The 21626-nt window shown below is 45.3% G+C and overlaps 1 protein-coding gene across 1 annotated transcript; it reads right to left on the bottom strand.

Annotated features, from left to right (window-relative positions):
* Positions 1-5529: 5529 nt before the first annotated feature.
* On the bottom strand, positions 5530-11264 carry LOC109743642 (U1 small nuclear ribonucleoprotein 70 kDa). The gene is made up of 11 exons (XM_020302735.4): positions 11073-11264; positions 10864-10978; positions 10637-10716; positions 9843-9918; positions 9697-9761; positions 9543-9605; positions 7317-7398; positions 7069-7231; positions 6698-6763; positions 5979-6614; positions 5530-5894 (listed from the first exon to the last, which is right to left on the bottom strand). Exons 1-10 carry the CDS (start codon positions 11172-11174, stop codon positions 5987-5989), a joined length of 1440 nt encoding a protein of 479 aa, XP_020158324.1. The 5' UTR covers positions 11175-11264; the 3' UTR covers positions 5530-5894; positions 5979-5986.
* Between the last annotated feature and the right edge of the window lie 10362 nt (positions 11265-21626).

Here is a 21626-nt window from a genome sequence, read left to right on the forward strand (position 1 = left end):
GACCGGGACCCTCGCCTCTATCAGAAACTTTCAATCCAGGCTTGCAACGAAGTGATCTTGGCTTTCGATAATTTAGGGGAATTGAGGCCTTTGTCTAGACCTAAATTTGATTTTAGGAAATTGGTTAAGCTGCATCATGAGGAACTTTTATACCTGCAATTTAGTTACGTGAAGCAAAGGTGCATGGTTAGGTGGATAAAAGTTGAGGTAGAGAATTCTACTCAGTTTTTCCAAGCTATGGCGCATCCTAAATGTTGATCCTAAAGGCCATGGCGCATCCTAAATGTGCATAGCAGGTCAAAAAATCACCTCAGTCCCCTTTACTCCACACGGGGGAGGGGGCAGTTGGCACTCATCGCCCCACTCACAGTTGGCTACGAGTGTGGGCGACCGAGGGAAGCTGTGGCAAGTCACTATGCGCCATGTTGAGATCCACATCCAGTGTGGAGCTTTCGAGGATGCCCCATGTCACGCCCACGATGCGGCTATATCTCCCACGTGTCGAGGCACGACTTAGAGGCATAACCGCATTGTGGTTTTTTCGCAAGAAGGGTCATCTTCACACAATCCCATGTAATGAACAAGAATGGGATAAAGAGTTGGCTTACAATCGCCACTTCACACAATACATATACAAATCATACATCAATCAGAGTACACACATAGGTCCAACTACGGAAACAAAAGAAAAGAAGACAACCACAAATGCTAGATCCCCGATCGTCCCAACTGGGCTCCACTACTGATCAACAGGAAACGAAACAACACAACAAACAAGATCTTCATCGAGCTCCCACTTGAGCTCAGTTGCGTCACCTGCACTGGTATCATCGGCACATGCAACTGTTTGGAAGAATCTGTGAGTCACGAGGACTCAGCAATCTCACACCCGCGAGATCAAGACTATTTAAGCTTATGGGTAGGAAAAGGTAGTGAGGTAGAGCAGCAGCAAGCACTAAGCATATATGGTGGCTAACATACGCAAATAAGAGCGAGAAGAGAAGCAACGGAACGGTCGTGAAGCTAGCAATGATCAAGAAGTGATCCTGAACTCCTACTTACGTCAAACATAACTCAAAAGCCGTGTTCACTTCCCGGACTCTGCCGAAAAGAGACCATCACGGCTACACACACGGTTGATGCATTTTAATTAAGTCGAGTGTCAAGTTCTCTACAACCGGATATTAACAAATTCCCATCTGGCACATAACCGCGGGCACGGCTTTCGAAAGATAATACCCTGCAGGGGTGTCCCAACTTAGCCCATTATAAGCTCTCACGGTCAACGAAGGATAAACCTTCTCCCGGGAAGACCCGATCAGTCTCGGAATCCCGGTTTACAAGACATTTCGACAATGGTAAAACAAGACCAGCAAGACCACCCGTTGTGCCGACAAATCCCGATAGGAGCTGCACATATCTCGTTCTCAGGGCACACCGGATAAGAGAAGCGTACAGGAACCAACGTAACCCAAGTTGCCAAGGGACGGTCCCGCACGGTGCTCTAGTTTGGACCAGCACTCAGAGGAACACTGGCCCGGGGGTTAAAATAAAGATGACCCTTGAGTCTGCAGAACCCAAGGGAAAAAGGCTTAGGTAGGCAAATGGTAAAACCAAGGTTGGGCCTTGCTGGAGGAGTTTTATTCAAAGCGAACTGTCAAGGGGGTCCCATAAATCACCCAACCGCGTAAGGAACGCAAAAATCAAGGAACATAACACCGGTATGACGGAAACTAGGGTGGCAAGAGTGGAACAAAACACCAGGCATAAGGCCGAGCCTTCCACCCTTTACCAAGTATATAGATGCATTAATTAAATAAGAGATATTGTGATATCCCAACATAAACATAATCCAACATGGAGCAATCTTCATCTTCACCTGCAACTAGCAACGCTATAAGAGGGGATGAGAAAAAGCGGTAACATAGCCAAACAACGGTTTGCTAGTAAGGGTGACAAAGGTTAGATGTGGTTTCATGGCAATTTGGGAGGCATGATATAGCAAGTGGTAGGTAACGCGGCATAGCAATAGAGCGAACAACTAGCAAGCAAAGATAGAAGTGATTTCGAGGGTATGGTCATCTTGCCTGAGATCCCGCAAGGAAGAAGAACAAGTCCATGAAGAAGACAAACGGATGTAGTCGAACGAATCCTCACAACTCCGGAACGAAACCGAAGGTAACGAGAGAAGCAACCCGGAAAGAAACAAACAACATAGTAAACAACCATCACAGAAACATGGCATGATGCACAATCAAGTATGATGCATGTCCGGTTTAATGATTCATGGCATGGCAAAGTGCAACAAACAACACTACAAATTAAGTGGAGCTCAATATGCAACGAGTTGCATATTAACGAAACACCACATCCAAGTTATTTAGTTCTCTCGGTTATGTACCCAACAATATTAAATGTTGATTAACATGGCAAGAGGAGAAGCATAAGTAAATTATCTATTTAGGCAAGTTTAAATGAGGCCGGAACAACAAACAACAAATCCGGAAAATCCTCATATGCATATTTTGGAATTGGTACTGTTCTGCCATAAACACAATTTTAATGTTGTTAAACAGCAAAATAAAGTGCACCATATTAAACTAGGCATTTTACTACCCCATTTACATATAAAGTTTATTAAATTCCGAGTTACGGTTAATTAGTTATGAATTAAAGCATTTTAGCATGGCTTTTATGCAAAATTAAACAAACAGCATTTTAAACATTTTAAACATGGATGAGAGTGGCATATTATGAAACTAGATGAAATTCTAAGCATTTTACATATTTAAAACATTTTAAACCGATGCACGGTTAATTAGTTATTAGATGCATGATGTGCAAGGACTTTTCTGAAAACTGGCGTTCTCTGGATTATGCTAAAATCGCTGAAACAGGAAAAAAACGTAACGGGCTGAAACTACACAGAACATGGGCTAAACAGAGGAGGGGCTGTGGGCGCTCACCCATGGGCCAAGCCCAAGATGGTGAGGAGGGAGAGGCTGAGGCTGGCTGGCTTCGGCTGGGCCTGGCGCTGGCTGCGGGCCACGAAGGCACATCGAGGTGAGGCAGGGCGCGGTCAACGCGAGCGCTGCTCGTGCGCTCGTTCTCCTGTTCGATGCAGGGAGCTGCGGGCGGCGCCTGAAGCAGAGCTCCGACGAGCGGGCGAAGGGACGGCGAGGCGAGGGACTTGGGGCGTGGAGCGGCGACGGCAGGGTTGGTGCAGGAGCTCCGATGGCTTGATCCCGTCGGAGCATCGGCGACCTGCGGAGAGGCGACCACGGCGGGGAAAAATCAGAGAAGATACAGAGAGGAAGGAAAAGAGATAGAAGGAGAGGAGAAGGCGCGAGGCGAGGGGCACGGCCTGCTGGTGATGCTCGATGGCGATGAGGTTCAGGACGGGGATGCCGGCGTGGAGAGGAGCGCTCGGGCAGAGGAGGAGCGGTGCCGGGGCTTGCGAACTGCTGCTGTTGCCGCGGCGACGAGGCAACGAGGCGAGGGACTTGGCGCTGGCGGGACTTGGGGACGAGCTCCCGGCGACGGGGCGTGATGCAGAGGAGGCAGACGAGGCGGCGGGGAAAGCCGGGACTACAAGGGCACGAAGACGACGACAGCAACGCGGTCGGCAAGCAGGGGAGGCCATGACGCGGGAAGCATCCTGCAGTTTCTGAGACGGCAACGGTGGAGATGCTTGGGACCCTCCTGGTCCAGATCGAGCGAGGCAGGAGGACTCGGGCTCCTCTGGTGGATGCAGGCGCGTGGAGGCGCGGGAGTGGCGGCAGGGTGAGGAGCGCTCGGGTGCTGTGCTGTTGCTGCGGGCTCGAGGAGAAAACAGAGGAGGAGCTCCTCTCTTGTGGGCTTGATCGAGGCAAGGAGGAGGATTTGGTGGTGGTTGGCTGGTGGATCGGGAGGAGGCTGCGGGATTGCTCTGGTTGGGCAGGTGGATCGGGAGGGATCCCGATGTGGAGTGGCGGCGGCCGAAAGGGAATGATGGGACAAGCCCCTAGGATCTAGGGTTAGACTGATATTTATATCAGATGAATTTAGGTTAGGGGATACCTCATCCCTACGATCATAAACGAACGGCTGAGAAAATAGGTAGGGAGTCCAAATAACAAAACGGAGATATTTAATAGATGTTAGGGGATGATCCGGACCCAACGGTAACGATAGTCCGGTTCGGGTTCGGGACAATTTTCGGACGCGCGCAAGGGGTGGTCTGAGAGGGGTCGACAAAGACAAAGTGTCTGACAAAAGGCCCCGGAGAGGACAAAAGAGAAAACGAGGAGCAACGTTGCAAGTGAGGTTGGTCTCGAAACGGTCAACGAAAGCAAGGGGGACGCGGCAACTACTAGGGGATGCAAGTTTGAAAACAATGACGGCAACAGAGTGCCAATGCAATGCGAAGATGCGATGATGAAAGCAACAAACAAATAAAACACACGGCGACAACGAAAAACATGAAAGGCGTCTGGAGCGTCGGTCTCGGGGCGTTACACCCCACCCTTGGGAGGAGCCCAAGCCAAAGGTGATAGAAGACATCAATATGGCCGAGAATGTCGGCGCTAGCACGGCATTGACATTCGCATCAACAAGGACCACGGGCACGTCAACCACTGCACGGGCTCGATCGCTGATGCGTCTATTCACATTCGGCAGAGCCACCTCACTATTCCAAAGACGCGGCTATTCACGTTGGTGTCAGGTGAACCCCGCGTGCCCTAGTACATAGTCCAGAAATCCCCATATCCCCTCGACACTTTTTGTTATTTGAGACAAATCTCCTCCACACATGGACTTGGTTTCCGGAGCCTTAACAGTTCAAAGACATGGGCTAGGGAAAACCTGTTGGTTACTGTTTATCGACATACATACAAGAATGGGCTATAGCCTTTGTTTGACAGGTGTATCTTGCTGTTGCTTTTTGCCCTAAAAAAAGCAACAGCTGATTTCCACCCTTGCCTCAAAAGGGCAAAGGTAATTTCCTCCCAGAAAGAGAGACGTGTATCAGACGCAGGCCGAATACAAGCGTGACTACCGGAAATGCAATTGGCTCTCAGGAGCACGTGCTCCTGCCTGTGGAAAATGATTTTTAAAACGTCAAGAAAAATCCCAAGAATTTTTTTGTGTGTTCTTTGACAAATCCAAATGCTACCTAAAAATTTTTAGGCAAAAAGGTTGCATTTTGGCCTGTGCAAGAAAATAAAATTGAACATCAATTGTTACCCAAAATGTCACACCCAAATTTATTTTTTCACCAACAAATGCTTCGTTTCACATGAAAATTGTGAAGCATGCTTGAAACACTAACACTAACATCTACAAAAATTTCTGTTTTAAAAAAAATTGATATTTTTTTTATTTTACTGTTCATCCAGGTGCAAATGCACTGTTCTTTTTTTGCTGGATGAAATACAAGCGTGATTACAGAAACCTTAAAAGGGGTATTTAGGAGGAAAAATGATAATCCAAGCAGGGCCGTAAGGCCTGGCTGCGGGATCATGGCGGCAGGTTAGAGGACGCCCCGTATAAGAGATGGCGTCCTCGCCAACAATTGATTAACTTGATGAAGTTAAAATTACAGGAGACTCAAAATACCTGGACTTACCCAAAAGTGCTCAAACAAAAATCCATATCAAGTTACCAACAGAACAAAAAGAGATAACAGTTGATAGGGCGGAGTACGAAATGTGTGTGTGTGTGTTTGGGGGGGGGGGGGGGGGGGGGCTAATACAGTCTGTCGTACAAAGCAAAAACTAAAGAGTAGCAAGCGATCGCGACCACGTTTGCACTGATGACAACTAGAATAAAACAAAACATCACATATCCGAGCCAGCAAGTTGACATGTTTTGTGCCTCCCTTCGGAAAAGCACACCCACGTAAACTCAAGCATCTGAAATGACAGGAAGATTAAACAGGGGAATATTATCATCTCCGTTGGAAGAAAAGAAAAAAGGTTTGGGTTTACAAAACTTACTGCAGTGATCAAGCTTCAGTCTTTTGCTCTTCTGCTACTTGGTGATACTGGTAGTCACCTTCCTCATATGCCTCGCCTTCTTCAGGGCCTTCAGGTTCTGTGTTGGGTTGTGCCTGATAGTATTCATGCTCATGTCGCTTTGAACTTTCAGTTTCATGCCCATGCCCGCCTTGAACTTGATAGTGATACGACTCATAACTTTTGTGTTGCTCATACTGGTTAGAGCCATAATGCTTCCCATAATCAGCCATACTCCTGTCATGCTTTGGCTCACCATTGTATTCAGCATCCCTATCCTTCAAGTGAGCGCGGTCACGCTCGTAACTTGCACGCTCATGATCTCTCTCGCGATCCCTGCCTCTCTCACGGTGACGATCATGAGAGAGGCCACGATCCTTCTCCCTATCATGATCCCTACCACGGTCCCTATCCCTATCTCTGTCCCGACGATCACGGTCACGCCCATGGTCTTTTTCCCGGTCCCTTCCTCGGTCCCTGTCCCGAGTCCTGTCCCGATCTCTATGGTGGTGCCTCTCTTCCCTTGAATCACGCTCACGTATTCTGTCATGAGAACGCTCACGGGGATTTTCATCGCGGTCTCTTTCCCGTATCCTTTCACGAGACTTCTCCCGATCTCTGTACCCATAGTGAAGTAAGAAATAAGCATTTACACAAAGCACTATGCTAAAGCAGAAGAAAGTCTATTTGCTGAGGCTCACCTATCTACACGGGAATCACCCCTCTTAGGTTCTTCTGATCTGGGGCGCCCAACACTCGATGGCTCCCTGGTAATCAGAAACATGCAGCATAAAACAACTAGATGCTCTAACACAAGAGGACAACATTGATAACGCCCAAAACATAACTTCACTGCACTAACAGAACATGCGACTACCAAGTTAATATAATAGCAATATCAAATTGCAATGTACCAAAATATATTAAATTCCCTTCTGATCAATACTATAGATAAGAAACATATGACGAAAAGGCTTTGGTGTCGATTAATTCCCAGTCTCACTTGTCACCTCATTCTAAGAATAAATAGAAGCACTGGCTTCCTCTAAGGCAGTCTTAAATAAGAGAATACCTGGCAGGCGGCTTCTGGTCAGCACTTGCACCACAAATTCTGCTTGATCCAAGCCCACCGCCTAATCTCCTGGGACGCCAATTAGGGACAGTTCTACCACGTTCCACATCAACTAGTACCCTCTTATTGTCCACTTTTCTCCCATCAGCTTGCTTGTAAGCATCTGGGACATACCAAATTAGCATAGAAAATTTAAGACATGCAGCAGGAGTGTCCAACCAGCATACATCTACTAACCCGAAACTTACTTTTCATATCCCGAGTATGCATATACTCTATGAATGCATATCCTCTAGGTTTATTTGTATCCTTGTCAGTTACAAGCCGTACCTGGAAAGCTCAAAGATAGTAATTAAGGACTACTAAAAAAGAGAGTTGCACCAGACTTCACGATAAAGTGATAGTATTTGTTGTCACTACAATAGTTTGTTAATTTTGCATGTTCTATGTTGCACGACAGACAGGCATAAAGCCTAAAACAGCCGTGCTAACCTTGCATATGTAGAGCTTCCATTATGAGGAGTGAAATCCAGCACAGATCAACAGTTGGAGGAAAAGCAGTCTGACTGATTGGCGTATGTCGGAAAATGCGATGATATCCCCTTACCAGGGAACTGGCTAACTATATATATATATATATATATATATATATATATATATATATATAACTGTAGACTTAAATAGTAAATACTATACCAAGTTGCCCTCTCAGTTGTGTGTATTTTGTTCAGCCGTGGCCAAGAAAAGAAAATAGCAGTAACAGTTACAGAATTGGTTCTTAATCTTCGGGGCCAAGAAAAGAAAAATAGCAGAAAACAATTACATAATTGGTGCGATTAATAGCAAGTACGTGATATTAGTATCAATGAATCTCAGATTAAACTGGCTTACCGAAGATTCAGTATAAATGACTAATTAATTTACTAGGAAGCAGAAAATTCTGTCTGAAATCTGTGTTACTTTATCTGCTTAGCATTAAGTGTGTCAATTTCATAGGTAACTCTAATGCCCCACATGTTTAAAGATGGATAGCTAGGACAGATTGTATAAATACCTACAAACAGTCATGTATATACGATAGTGTATCTTGTGCACCTAGGCTTGTGGTGTACCTGGTGCACCTGAGCCTACAAATGACCTCTAAAAGCATTAAAAAAAATCCAACCTTTTATTTACAACATAGACATCACGTGCACATCATGTGGAGTACAAAATTTCAAATTATTGATGTTAGAACAAGAAAAATAAATCCAACTTTGAATATTACCAGATTCAAATATTGAGTAGAAGTACCCAACTTGGCACTATTCACAGCACGACTTCTTTATATCTCAGGCCATGTGTCAAATTCGGATTTAGAAATTTCATGACATGCCATTATGTCTATCATAAATTTCCTTCAGCTTCTGTATGACTTTTAGATGAATACATGTTAGACGCACGATTAAAATTTCGCCTACAGAATCTAATCAATATTTTATTTGTTTAGCACATACAACATCAGCTACTGAAGGGCGGTCACAAAATGTATGCATCCACATGCAAAACACAACAAATACAGTATCAGCTTTTAGAAGCCAAGTTTGACTTCTACAGATACTCCCTCCATTTCACAATGCATTGCACATTAGTTTTGTCCTAAACCAAACTTTGTAAAATTTGACCAAGTTAGTAGAAAAAAAATATCAACACCTACAATCCAAATAATCTCTCCCATTTGAAAAATACAAAAGGTTCCGTCTTACGTTACTTCTTCCGTCCTGTTTTCGGTTTTGCTGATTTTTTCTCTCGACTGGTTTTGCTTAAGAACTGCCTTAATTGCACCACCTCTTATCGACTTAACAAATAAAAGCATGTTTTGTTTGGTACGCAAAATAGTACTGATTGAATTGGCAGCTAAAATCCATTTTTGGTTTTTTTTGCCCCCCCCCCCCCCCCAAATGCAACGCACGGGCAATTATCTAGTCTAGTAAATATGAGAAGATATTTCATGATGGATCTAATGACATTTATATTGTGTTGTGATTGTTGGTACTTTCTGCTACCAAAATTGGGTCAAAGTTTGTACAAAACTAATACGCAAAGTAGTTTGAAATAGAGGGAGTACTATTTTTGCAAAAAATGAAATAAAATAAGAGGCTCTTCATTATTTTCCACCAGGAAAAAAAATAAAGAACACCTCAAAGGCTCCAAGTAATTTTCCGAGAACAACGACAAGATCAAACAGAAGTTCATAGGCAATCCTTGGGAGGTGTGCGAAGCTTCTAACTCTGTGTGGTAGCTAAAATAGGCCAAAAGTATAACGCCGTGTGTCCAAAAGTCACCAAAAACTACAATGAAGATATATGGTGGCAGCGGACCCACTGTTTCTTTGAGATTTCACCCCATGAGGCTTGCTGATCACAATAACTGAACAACATACAATTCAAAGAGGAATAACTCCACCTGTACTGGGATTTACCACATGCACCTACCCTTTTAATAGGCCCATAGGCTTCAAACTCCCGCTTAACCCTGCTCTCGGATGTCTCATAATTCTGCAGAGGTTGAAGAAGTCAGTGAGCACCAAGTTATAGACAGAATATAATGCCTAGCAGTTTTAAAAGGAATGACCAAGCAAATACTTACAAGTCTTGCAACGAAGAGTGTTTTGTATGGATCTGAAGTGGTATTGGGGTCACTTTGTGGGTCATCTATGTTTGAGAAAAATGAGAAATGATCTTACAACATGAATCATCTGAAACAAGGAGTAACATTGCTCAAAAGGAACTCACAGTTCTGAAGCTCTTTGGCGACCTTATCTGCCCCCTGCTCAAGCTTAAGTTTCCTGATTCTATCCTTCTTTTCGGCCTATATGCACACACAGAAAAAAAAAACTCAAATTTGGGAATGAATGGCAAACTGCACAAAAATAGACTGAAAATACACTTGACGCACTATTAACAAGATCAACGAGATATTCAATTGAGGTAGTGCTACACCGCTTTCTCAACAGTGGAAACAGTTCAACCAAACTCTTGCTCAGATGCAACATGTCTTAGTACTATCAGGTATAGTTATAAGAACCAGAAACTACTTTTTTGAGTTGTTCCACTGGAACATGCTGAACGTGTGCAAACTTTTCGAGCGCATAAAGTTATAAATTTCACATATGTAATAATACAGCACCCTCATTATTCATTGTCAGCAACAACTGCAATGGTCCACTAAGTGCTCAAGTGCACTGTTTACGGAACGAATTGCACAATCTGAGGGAACACCTTTTTTTTCATATCGCAAAAGTGTTAGGTTTAAGATTAATGTGTAGAGACAAGCAAAATTTATCCTCTGTTTTCTCTCGCCACACAATTTCAGTTCCACTTAAACACTCATTAAAATCCCGGTTAACAATTATTTGAGCGAGCAAACGTCCCGCCAACCTAAGTAGAGTACCTAGCAGTACATCATTAGCGTCTACTGTAGTATGATACTGTATGACTATGATCAATTGGCCAAACATCGGAATAAGTATCGCTTGCAATACACAAACATTAGCAAATAGCAATTCCGAGGACCAAAGAAGCCATACCTTAGTCTCACACGTTGGGACAGGCGGCGCATACTCTGGATCGCCAGGCTCAGCAAACCGCGACACAAACTGCGCCATCCCTTCAACCAATCAACAACAGCAACAACAATCATCGGCATTCAGGAAGACAGGAACTCAATCAGTCACAGATAAATTAAGCCACTGATCTCGGCAGCCAGCAGTACCCATAGCTGTGCGGGATAGGAGAGCAGTAATCGATCGCTTACCCGTGTAGGCCGGCAACTTGCGCTTCTGGACGGGCGGCTTGTGCTCGAGCATAGGCCGCGCCTCGAACAGCTTGAGCAGGTTCGGCGTGAGGCCCGTCGGGTGGCCCTGCCCCATCTGTTCCACAGAAACCAACCAGATCTCAGATCGAAATCAAGCAAACGGAGACGGAGAGGAGGGATAGGGTTGGCTAGGGTTTAGGGCGGGTTACGAGCTTGAGCTGCTGGACGTTGGCGCGGGGCACTCCCTTTGGGCGGCCCTGCGAGCCGCCGTCCGGGTTGCCCCGCGTCATCGCGCTGCCGTAGTCGCCCATCGCCGCGGCTTCCTGCGGCGGCCGCGAGGGGTTTGCGGGTTTGGGGAGAGCGAGGGAGAGGGCGAGAGGGGTAAGTCGAAGTGAAGGGCGTTGCCACAGTCGTCACAACCAGGTCGGTCCCACCGACCGAGGGACCGACCGAGCACGTTTTCTTTCCTAAGCGGTAAAATCGTTTTACGTCCCCTTAAAACGATTTTTTTTAACACGGTACAGTATAGACGCAAGCGTTCATATACACGCGCATACACTCACCCCTATGAACGCACGCACGCACACCCTACCCCTATGAGCACCTCCGAAAGACTGAGCCGGCATCTTGAAATTTACGAAGTCATCGTAGGCACCTCGTCGTCGACGGGAACGTCTCCTCCCACTGAATGCGCATCGCCGGAAATCCTGAAATAAAACGATTTTGCGATAACGTGAGAGTCCCGAGAGCAAGATACGGTATAATTCGTATTGCAAATTTAAAAAATCAGTCCACGCTATAAATAATTCATCACATAACCGGAGTTTATACATAGCAAATACAAAGTTTATACACAATTAAACCTATATCGACCAATTCGCTCATCGACGCCAAGGTAGAACTTCTCTGTGGACATGCAGCATGCGTTGGTAGAGGCGTGATCCACCTTTGTGACGCATAGATGGTCGGCCCCGCCTTCTTATCCGGTCGCCACCGTGCGCTACCGACGAGGAGCTCCGCATCCGCCTCCCGGCATCTCTGGGTGTGAGAAAAAAGGGTGTCGTGGAGGTTGTTGAAGTCGGCCCAAGGGGACCAGCCGCCATTGCGAGAGAGGGGATGATACGTCTCCAATGTATAGAAAACAAAAAAAGGAAAATGAGGAAAGGGTGCACTATGCACTTGGGCTCTCCAATTAGCCTGCTTATTGGGTTTTTCTATTGCAAACAGTTATTGAGACAACATCGTGGGCCATGACCTCAGTCAACCCACACAGTTTCTATGAAGTAAACGTGTTGGATCAATGAACAATCACACATGACTTTCTCAAGAAAACTGTTTGCGTCAGGCCACCTTGCGTAAACGTTTTCCACATAAAAAGTGTGTGTGATGGACATCCCATACCACACAATTTCTTCTAGGCACCCTGCGTGATGCATTCAACAATTCAAGCGATAAAATTGTTAATATTGTCTGCAATGGCAACGCTATCACAGACGATTTGATGGGGAAAATTGCGTGTGATGTACGTGCGAACAGAAACGTTTTTCGGGGATTCACCTGTGGGATGTATATACGAACGGAAACGTATTTCTTGGATTGACTGTGTGGGATGTACATACGAACGGAAATGTATTCCTTGGACTGATTGTTTGGGATGTACGTACGAACGAAAACGTGAGCTCTTTTTGCCTCGTGTGTGTTTCCAGAGGGCCTATCCCCGACGGTTTCTGGGTCATGTGGGAAGGACCCCCCTATCGCATGCACGGACAAGGCGACGGTTTAAAACTCCGTCGCGGAAAGGGGGTAGAAACCGTTTGTATAGCACGGCGTTGCACCAGTGACTGTTGCATAAAATTGGAGAATCAACTCCTCATTCCAATGTTCCTTGTCTGTGACAAAGGGCAACAATCCAACATCCTTGAAGCATTCCAGCGCTTGATCAAAACAAGGCAGATTTGTCATGGCTTCATAGCTAAGACACCTATGAGGATGAACACTTTCTTGATCATACCGAACACACATGTAGTAGCTTCGCTGACGGTGGCTCTAGAACCTGTCAGAAGATATTCTTGGCTTGTTGTAGGGGTTCTTGGAACGGTCAAAGAAGGTGTTCTCATTCCATAAGCTAGCCACACTAAAGATGCAGTCTGTGGAAGGAGCATTGTGAAACTTCGGCAATCTAGGCACTGGCTTCTGAGTGAGTGGCCGATTGTTGATATTGAATTCATACTGTGTGCCTGGCCGTTTAGGTACTAAAAGGTGAGGCCACGGTAGATGTACCAACTCACTAGAGCGATCATAGGCCAAAACAGTATTAGCATCAGCTGTTGTTGCAGCAGCATTGGATTCAAACGCTGGAGGTTGATTATCTTCAGTAGTGATAATCATAGTGCTTTTAGTACTGACTTCGGGCTAAGCTGTGTCATGAGTCACGTGTTCACTAGCTTCAGCTTCATTGGCGTCAGCCTCGTTGGTTTCATCCTGAGTGGCATCATCCACTATGGACGTAGCAGCAGTAGTCGTGGTGTCAAACACTAGAGCTTGAGCAGCTAGAATATCTTCAGTCTGTTTGGTTTCAAGCTTTGTTGTGGTGATAGTGGGTATAGCTTCATGAGGGACCTCTTGGACAACAGAGGTTTTAATTCGCAGTTCCTCTTCAGGAATGCTCGACATGGAGGAGGAGGGCCTTGGGCCTCTGCGAAGCCTTCGGAAGGAGGGCGACGCTTGTGGAGTTGTGGTATCTTCCTCCATGATCTCCGGAGGAATTTGACTCAAGTACATGCGTGGTAACTTGAGCTAGTGGAGTTGTGGGAACCACTTCAGGAAGTGGCGTATTGGTGTGCTGCTCTTCCCAGAACTCATCAGGAATGATTGGCGTTGGAGGATTGCCAATGCTAACATGCTCACTGTTTGTTTGAACATGTGATGATACCGGTTTAGACTAGAGCTAAGGAAGAACCGCATCATCTTCTTGATGCACATTGTTGTCACGATCAATGTCTTTAGCTGTGATGGTGTCAATAGTTGGTATATCTTCTATCTCTTTTTGTGGAGCCTCTGTTGGAGCAGACTCATGAATTACAACACGTCTTTCAGTGTTGGTTGAGGCATGTGGTGCAACTGAGATGGGCTGCAGAAATATAGCTTCCTCTCGTGTAGGTTGCTGAGGAGAGGTTCGGGCACTGGGGCCTTGCGTGAAGACTTTGAAGACTTAGTCTTCTGACGCTTTTGTAAAGGGGAAGGAGTAGTTGTTTCAGTTTCCTTCCGCTTGCAAGCTTCAGCTTCAACAAGCTTTGTCTTCTGCCGCTCTTGTGCAATGGAAGAGGTAGATGGCTTCGAGCTAGCAACGTTTGGTAGAAATATTATCTTAGGCACATCTTGCCTTGAAACCTCAACAACAGGGGTCACTGGCTTCTTCTTCTTCTTGATCAACTTGGGATCAGTCGCTGGGCGGCCAAGTGCTTTCCTTTTTAGTGCTTCATTGTGAGTCTGCACTGTCTTCTCAGCATACATCTTCAAACGATTTTGGGCGCCTTTGGCTTCTTCATGATGCCGTTTGAACTTAGCCTCGAGGTCTACCATCTTGTGTTGGTAGCCTCGAATGTGTTTCTCTTCAAGTTTATGAACATTTTTCTTGAACAGCTTCTTCTCATGATCTATTTTGTTCTTTTGTTCTATGACCTTTTGAACAATGGCCATTTCTTGGGCAATGAAGCCTTGGAATGTGACACTAATGTCAATAGGCAGTTGAAGATCATCCAGAGAAATTTCAGGGTCTTAAAAACATTCATCAATGAAGTTATTCAGAATATTTGTATCGAACAGAGGCTAGTCCTTGAAGATATCAGATTCTTCCTGCTTGTTCTTGATAAGCTGCTCAATAGCATCATCATCAAAGTCATCGTCAGACAAGTCGATGATGTCATCATCATCACGCGGAGTGCTTGTAGGTTTGGGGCCTCGCCCAGCTGATGCTTTGATCTTTGGAGAGTTCCTAGACACATTCTCATATTGCACACTGGTTTCAGGAGGTGAAAATCTCAATGGCTTCACTCTTGAAGCCTTTGGGGTGGCAGCAGCAACAACAACAGACGTTGAGGCTTTTGGCACTTTGGCCTTGGAAGCCTTTGCCTTCTTCACAGGCTTCGGTGACTCAGGAGCAACATCTTGCTATTCTCCTCCAGTAGCAGCTGCATCACTAGCACAAAGCTCTGCATAGTGTGCAAGATAAGCTTCAAAGTTGTCAAATGGCCCAACCAAGTTTGGATCGGCTTAACAGGTGCCATCTGGCCTTGGCGCTGCGGGGCCAAGATTGAATTCAATGCCATAGTCCTTCTTGTTTTGTTCTGCTGAAGCCTTTGCATGTTGATAATTGGCTTCAAACAAATCATTGTCACGACACCAACAAATGCTTGTTGGGTCTGGATCTTGTGGCATAGCATATCTCACCATGCATGGGTAGAAACTTAACCTAATGGCATTTACTTTTGTCTTCGGGATAAGCTTCATGTGCAAAATATCCGCCCATGGTGGCCTGACAACATTTTTGGCAGAGTATTCCGCTGTGATAAATGCCAACTTGAAGACAAACCAAATCAAGAAGATATTGCAAAAGATATGACGCCAAATGGAAATCTTCAAGAAATTTGGTGATGGTGTTAGCCACCATATAGGAAGTATTAGACCCGGACACGGCCCACTACTGGTCGTGTTGCTCTGAAGTCAATTTCCGCGTTAATATCTTCATACTTAGAGTGTATATCTTCATGAATTGAGGACATGCGTTACTTTGTGTGTTGTACATCAAGGTCATCAACAATGCATAAGTGTTTGGAAGTGTGTCCATTCACTGGACATTTGAGGATTCTAAGATATTTAGCTCACACCGCAACTTGCAAATCTCGTCTCATCCAAAGGCTTCGTGAAGATATTAGCCAATTGATCTTAAGTGTTGACGTGATTGATGACAATGTCTTCTTTGAGCACATAATCACAACGAAAATGATGTCGAATCTGAATATGCTTCGTCTTGGAGTGCTCGACATGGTTGTGGGCGACCTTGATGGCGCTTTCGTTGTCGCAGAAGAGAGGTACTTTCTTCTTATTGATGTAGTCCTTGAGGGTTTGCTTCATCCAGAGAAGCTGAGCGCGGCAAGATCCAGCAACAATGTATTCAGCTTCAGCTCCTGAGTCAAACGTGGAAGAAACACTTGAATATCTTTTCTTTGGTTGTGCTTTCAGCAAGGATTGCTGGTCTGATATTGCCATTTGCTGGAGCTCTCAGGGTTCACGATTGGATTGGATAAGCACAACTAAAACTATATGGAACAAGCCAATGTTCATGGCAATATTTTTACAAGCTGCTTGGAGCATCTGGAAGGAACAAAATAATAAATTCTTCAGAAGAATAGCACCCACAAAAACATCCTGGATCTCAAGATTAAAGGAAGACCTATCTCTCCTAACCCATAGGGTTGGAGATAAACATATCTCCTTTCTAACCTCCTTTGTAGCTACCCTTTGACTTGTTACTTTCCCACCCCTCCCCAACCATCCCCAAAGGGATGGCATGTACAGATCCACATGTAAATCCCCCCATTTATTAATTTAATTACATAGTAGGAGGCTCTCCTACTGTTTCAGGTGTCAAAAAAAATGTATTCAGCTTCAGTAGTGGAGAGTGATACGCAGTTCTACCTCTTCGGAGACCAACAAACAAGTGATCGGCCAAGAGAACGACATGTGCCTAATGTAGACTTGCGATCCACCTTGTCACCAGCATATTCAGCATCGAAGAATCCAACCAAATTGAACTCTAAGCCCTTTGGATACCATAATCCTAGCGTTGGGGTGTGAGCCAAATATCAAAGTATTCGCTTCACCGCGAGGTGATGCGATTCCTTTGGTGCCGCTTGGAGACTGGCACACATGCAAATGCTAAGCATTATATCTGGCCTAGATGCACATAAGTACAATAAAGAATCAATCATGGAGCAGTATACCCTATGATATAAATCTTTACCATTTTCGTCGGAGCTCAGGTGGCCATTGGTTGGCATTGGCATCTTGTAGCCTTTGTTGTCTTTCATACCAAACTTCTTCAAACAATCCTTGAGGTACTTCTCCTAAGATATGAAGATGCCATTGCATTGTTGACAAATTAGAAGACCTAGGAAGAATTTCAGCTCTCCCATCATGGACATCTGATATTGCTCTTGCATCATGTGACTGAACAAATCACTATATCTTTTGTCAGTGCATCCGAAGATAATGTCATCCACATAGATTTGACAGACAAACAGTTCTCCATCATATGAGTTTGTGAAGAGAGTGGGATCCAGAGAACCGAGTTTGAAGCCTTTGCTCTTCAGAAAATCTTTGAGTGTATCATACCAAGCTCGTGGTGCTTGTTTGAGGCCATGCAAGCCTTGTTGAGCCTATAGACTTTGTTAGGGTGCTTTGGATCTTCAAAACTAGGTGGTTGTGCATTATATACTTCTTCAATCTTGCCATTGAGGAAGGCACTCTTTCACATCCATTTGATATAAGAGGATGTCATGATGGTTGGCATAATCTAGGAATATCTGAATGGCTTCATGAAAGCCTCATCAACCTTTGTGGGTTCAAAGATGGAGACAAATGTGAAATGCCCACAAAAGTTAGCTAGATACGTGGCTCTTGAACGGGTGAGAGGGCCTGGTGCATTGATGTTGTCAAGAATCTTCTCAATCTGAACTTCATTTGCCACATGAGGATGAACAGGGCAAAGGCTTTGTTGCGGCTGCGCATTGTCTTCACTGCCAGCAGCATTGTCTTGAGATTCAGCATTGTCTTCAGGCTGAGCATTGTCTTCGCGCTGGACAGGAGCAGGTATCACGACCTCTTCATCTCCTTGATCCTTGGTGGGTATGATATCTCCGGTACCTATAACACTAGTACGCATCGGTGCTATACAAACGGTTTTTAACCCCCTTTCCGCGACGGCATTTGGAACCGTCGCCAAGTGAGTGTGGGCAATAGGGGGGGTCCTTCCCACACGACCCAGAAACCGTCGGGGATAGGCCCTCCTCGCACACAGGCTGGGGCAAAATGAGCTTGTGCGCGATCGGGTGAGGCATCGAAACCCAATCGTTTCCGTTCGTATGTACATCCCACACGGTGAATCCCAGAAAAACATTTCCGTTTTTATGTATATCACACACAGTCAATCCAAGGAATACATTTCCGTTCTTATGTACATCCCACACAGTCAATCTAGGGAAAAGGTTTCCGTTCATAAATATATCACACGCAGTCAATCCAAGGAATACGTTTCCATTCTTATGTACATCCCACACAGTCAATCCAGGGAAAATGTTTCCATTTGTATGTACATCCCACACAGTTTTATGTATAGGCTCGTGTGTGAAAGCTGTAACTATCACACACGCTCTGCCTTGGTTAACTGTTTGCTTTTATCAACTACATCACACACGGTTTGATGAAGAAAACTGTGTGGCATTGGGCTATCCATCACAAGTGCTTTTACTGCCATAATCGTTTGCAAAGTTCCATGACCGTCTGTTCTCTTTTTACATCGCACACGTTGTTTTCTTTCTAACCGTGTGCACATTATTTTATTAGCTACTGTATATTTTTATTTTTGCCTGTAATTTATTATTCGAATTGTAAATTTTGAAATATGAAACGTGCAATTCAAATTCTTAGCACAATGCACTACTGCAGGATGCTGCTAACGCGACACTACGATCAGAGACCCTTTCACGAAACTCTGTGCGATGCATTAATCATAAACGGGGATGTAAAAAACCCATCAAAAAAGGTGCAAAACGTTTGCAATGGAGGATGCATCAAACACGGTTCAGATTTTAGTTGCGTGTGCGATCCAGGGCATACGGTTTAGTCCAATGAACTGTTTGCGATGAGGCGGAACAAAAGAAACGGGCAGCCTGATGAAGGCGTGTGCGAGATAGAGCATACCGTTCACTCGGATGAACTGCTTGTGATTAGGCAACACGAAAGAAACGGTCAACCAGATCAAGGTGTGTGTGATTGAGGGCATACGCTTCAAAAGGATTAACTGTTTGCGATTAGGCAACAGAACAGAAATGGGTAAGCCAGATCAAAGTGTCTGCGATTGATGGCATACACTTCACATGGATGAACTGTTTGCGATTAGCCACAACAAACTAAAACAATTAGATAGATCAATGTGTGTGTGCTAGACGGGCACGCCCATTCTAATTAAAAGAAGCGTGCGCGGTGGTAATAACGAGCGCGCACGGTTGTTGGAACAAGACGTGTGCTGACATTGCCTATTGCGGTGCACCCTATGGTGCAAACGCCACGTACGCGGCCGAGAAGGCGTATGTGCCCACGTTACGCCTTCCGGGAATAGTGCCGCACTTATAACCGTCAGTAAATTTTGAGCATGCGTCCTATCATAATTTTTTTAGAAGAACAGGGAGGCCGCGTCCCGTCACATTCCAAATTGCAAATCTGTTCACACCGATCAAAACCTAAACGGTCTCCCACTTAGGAGCGTATTACTACGCGGTTATAAATACTACTACTCCAAGATGACTGCACATTCCTCCTCAACTCCTCATCCACAAAAATTCAAAAACAAACAAGTCATTCATCATCGTTCCCTTGCGTCCGCCATGGCCAGCGTGAGTTCTGGGTCGAGAGATTGCCACCAGGGAGAGGCGAGCCTGGAAGCGAGAGCACAAGAGATGTCTTGCCTCGCCGCGAAAGCAGCCAACATGTCCCGCCGCACGGCCATAGCAGCAGAGAGGTCCCGCCGCGCCGCCGAAGCAGCACAGAGGACCCGCCGCGCCGTCGATGCAGCAGACTGGTCCGGCCGCGCCGCGGAAGCAGAAGAGATGTCCCGCCGCACCGCGAATGCAGCAGAGATGTCCTCTCGCGCCGCGGCGGCCTGGGAAAATGCCTCGCGGGCATGCGAGGACTCTTATAGGCGCATGCGTGCCCTCGTCCTTAGGCAGATGGATCATATCTCTAGGTGGGCGAGGTTGCAGGATGACCTGAAAGCCTCATTTGAACAGTCTACCAACGTCATCCGGCAACTAAATGAGAGCAATGCGAAGCTCCGGGCCGAGCGTGACCTGCTGAGGGCGAAGATCGTCGGAAGTGCAGAGCAGCAGGAGCAGACCACTGCCTTGTTGAAGAGGACCGGCGTCATCGTCAAGAAACTTATGGACGAGAATGCCATGCTGCGCATCGAGCGCAGAAGGCTGGTGGAGGAATTCGTGAATGCTCTCAACCAGCATCTTGAGGACAAGAAAGAGCTTGTCGCCGCTCGCCGCGGAGACTAGTTCCCGCGGCCTGTAGCAACGCATCAAGAAAGTAGAGATTAGCGAGCCAGATCGTTGTCTTCCTTCTTCTTTTGCCCTTGTGTATTTCGGGCGTTGCCGCATGTGGCTTTTTTAATTATGTTTCTAAATATGTAAGACAATTATTATCCACTGTCATCGTCCTTATATTCATCATGCTTGCTATAAGCCGCAGTCGATGCTATATAGGTCCGTCGGATCTTACATCAAGATCCGTGCAAAACTTTCTTTTCGGATTTTTCATTTTTCTCTCTTAAATCTCAATCCAGTGAGACATATAGCCACGCCGTAGAACAGGTGCTCGAGCGCCATTAATGGAGACGTTGGGAGGGAGGTGCACGGCGGGTAGCGATCAAAGGGCTCTCCTCCCGATGAGCACGTGCGGGGGTCTGATCGCACGCCTCCCGTACTCAAATAGCTACCCCGCGCGACACCTCCTAGCCAATAAAAAAGGGGATGCGTGGCCGCATGTAATTGGTAAGTCGAACGCCCACGGTTTCAATAATACTTGTGTTTCCGATTTGTAACGTGACAACACTTGTTCCAAAATGACTTTGTTGATTGTTAATGTGTGCGCCTTCGCAAATCAGACAGAAAAATTACCACGGCATGTTGGTGCCATGTCATGAGACCATGCCAAGTTTCATGATTTTTAGGCGTGTTTTGGAATTATAGGAATTAAAAAACCAAGTTTCTCAATCTTTCCAGCCGAGCCACGACGCCCAGATGTTTGAATTTCACTCCCATCTCTTGCATGGGACCTAGAAATTCACCCAAGGACACACATGTGATTTTTCAAACAACTTTGGTGCACTGGAGCATGTGCTGGTAGTTCAAATTTGAATTATGCACATTAAATGCCCAGAAACTCAATTAATGTATAAAAAGGCCAAACGAACCCGGAATAATTCCAAATTTATCACGGTACTTCATATTTACAAAAACAAGAGAGGTCGAGTTCATACCAGCTTCTCTCATCTCAATCGGTCCATCATATATCGTCATTATTGCCTTTCACTTGCACGACCGAACAGTGTATATAATAATAATAGTGCACGTGCATTGGACTAAGCTGGAATCTGCAAGCATTTAATACAAGGGAGAAGACAAGGTAACATGGGCTCTTTGTTAAATCAACAATAATGCATATAAGAGCCACTTCAACATTTTCATCGTGGTCTTCTCCTCTCGACCCCCAAAGAAAAGAAAAGAAATAAAACTATTTACACGGGAAAGCTCCCAACAAGCAAAAGAAGAACAAGAAATCTTTTTGGGTTTTCTTTTAATTATCACTACTACAAGCACGGAAAATAAACTAGCTAGAAGCTACAACTATTTTTTTGTTTTTCTTAAGGTTTATCAAACACACAAGAAGAAAGCATAAAAAGAAAATAAACTAGCATGGATAGT

The sequence above is a fragment of the Aegilops tauschii genome, chromosome 1, assembly GCF_002575655.3.
Source record: "Aegilops tauschii subsp. strangulata cultivar AL8/78 chromosome 1, Aet v6.0, whole genome shotgun sequence".
In the NCBI taxonomy this organism is placed as follows: domain Eukaryota; kingdom Viridiplantae; phylum Streptophyta; class Magnoliopsida; order Poales; family Poaceae; genus Aegilops; species Aegilops tauschii.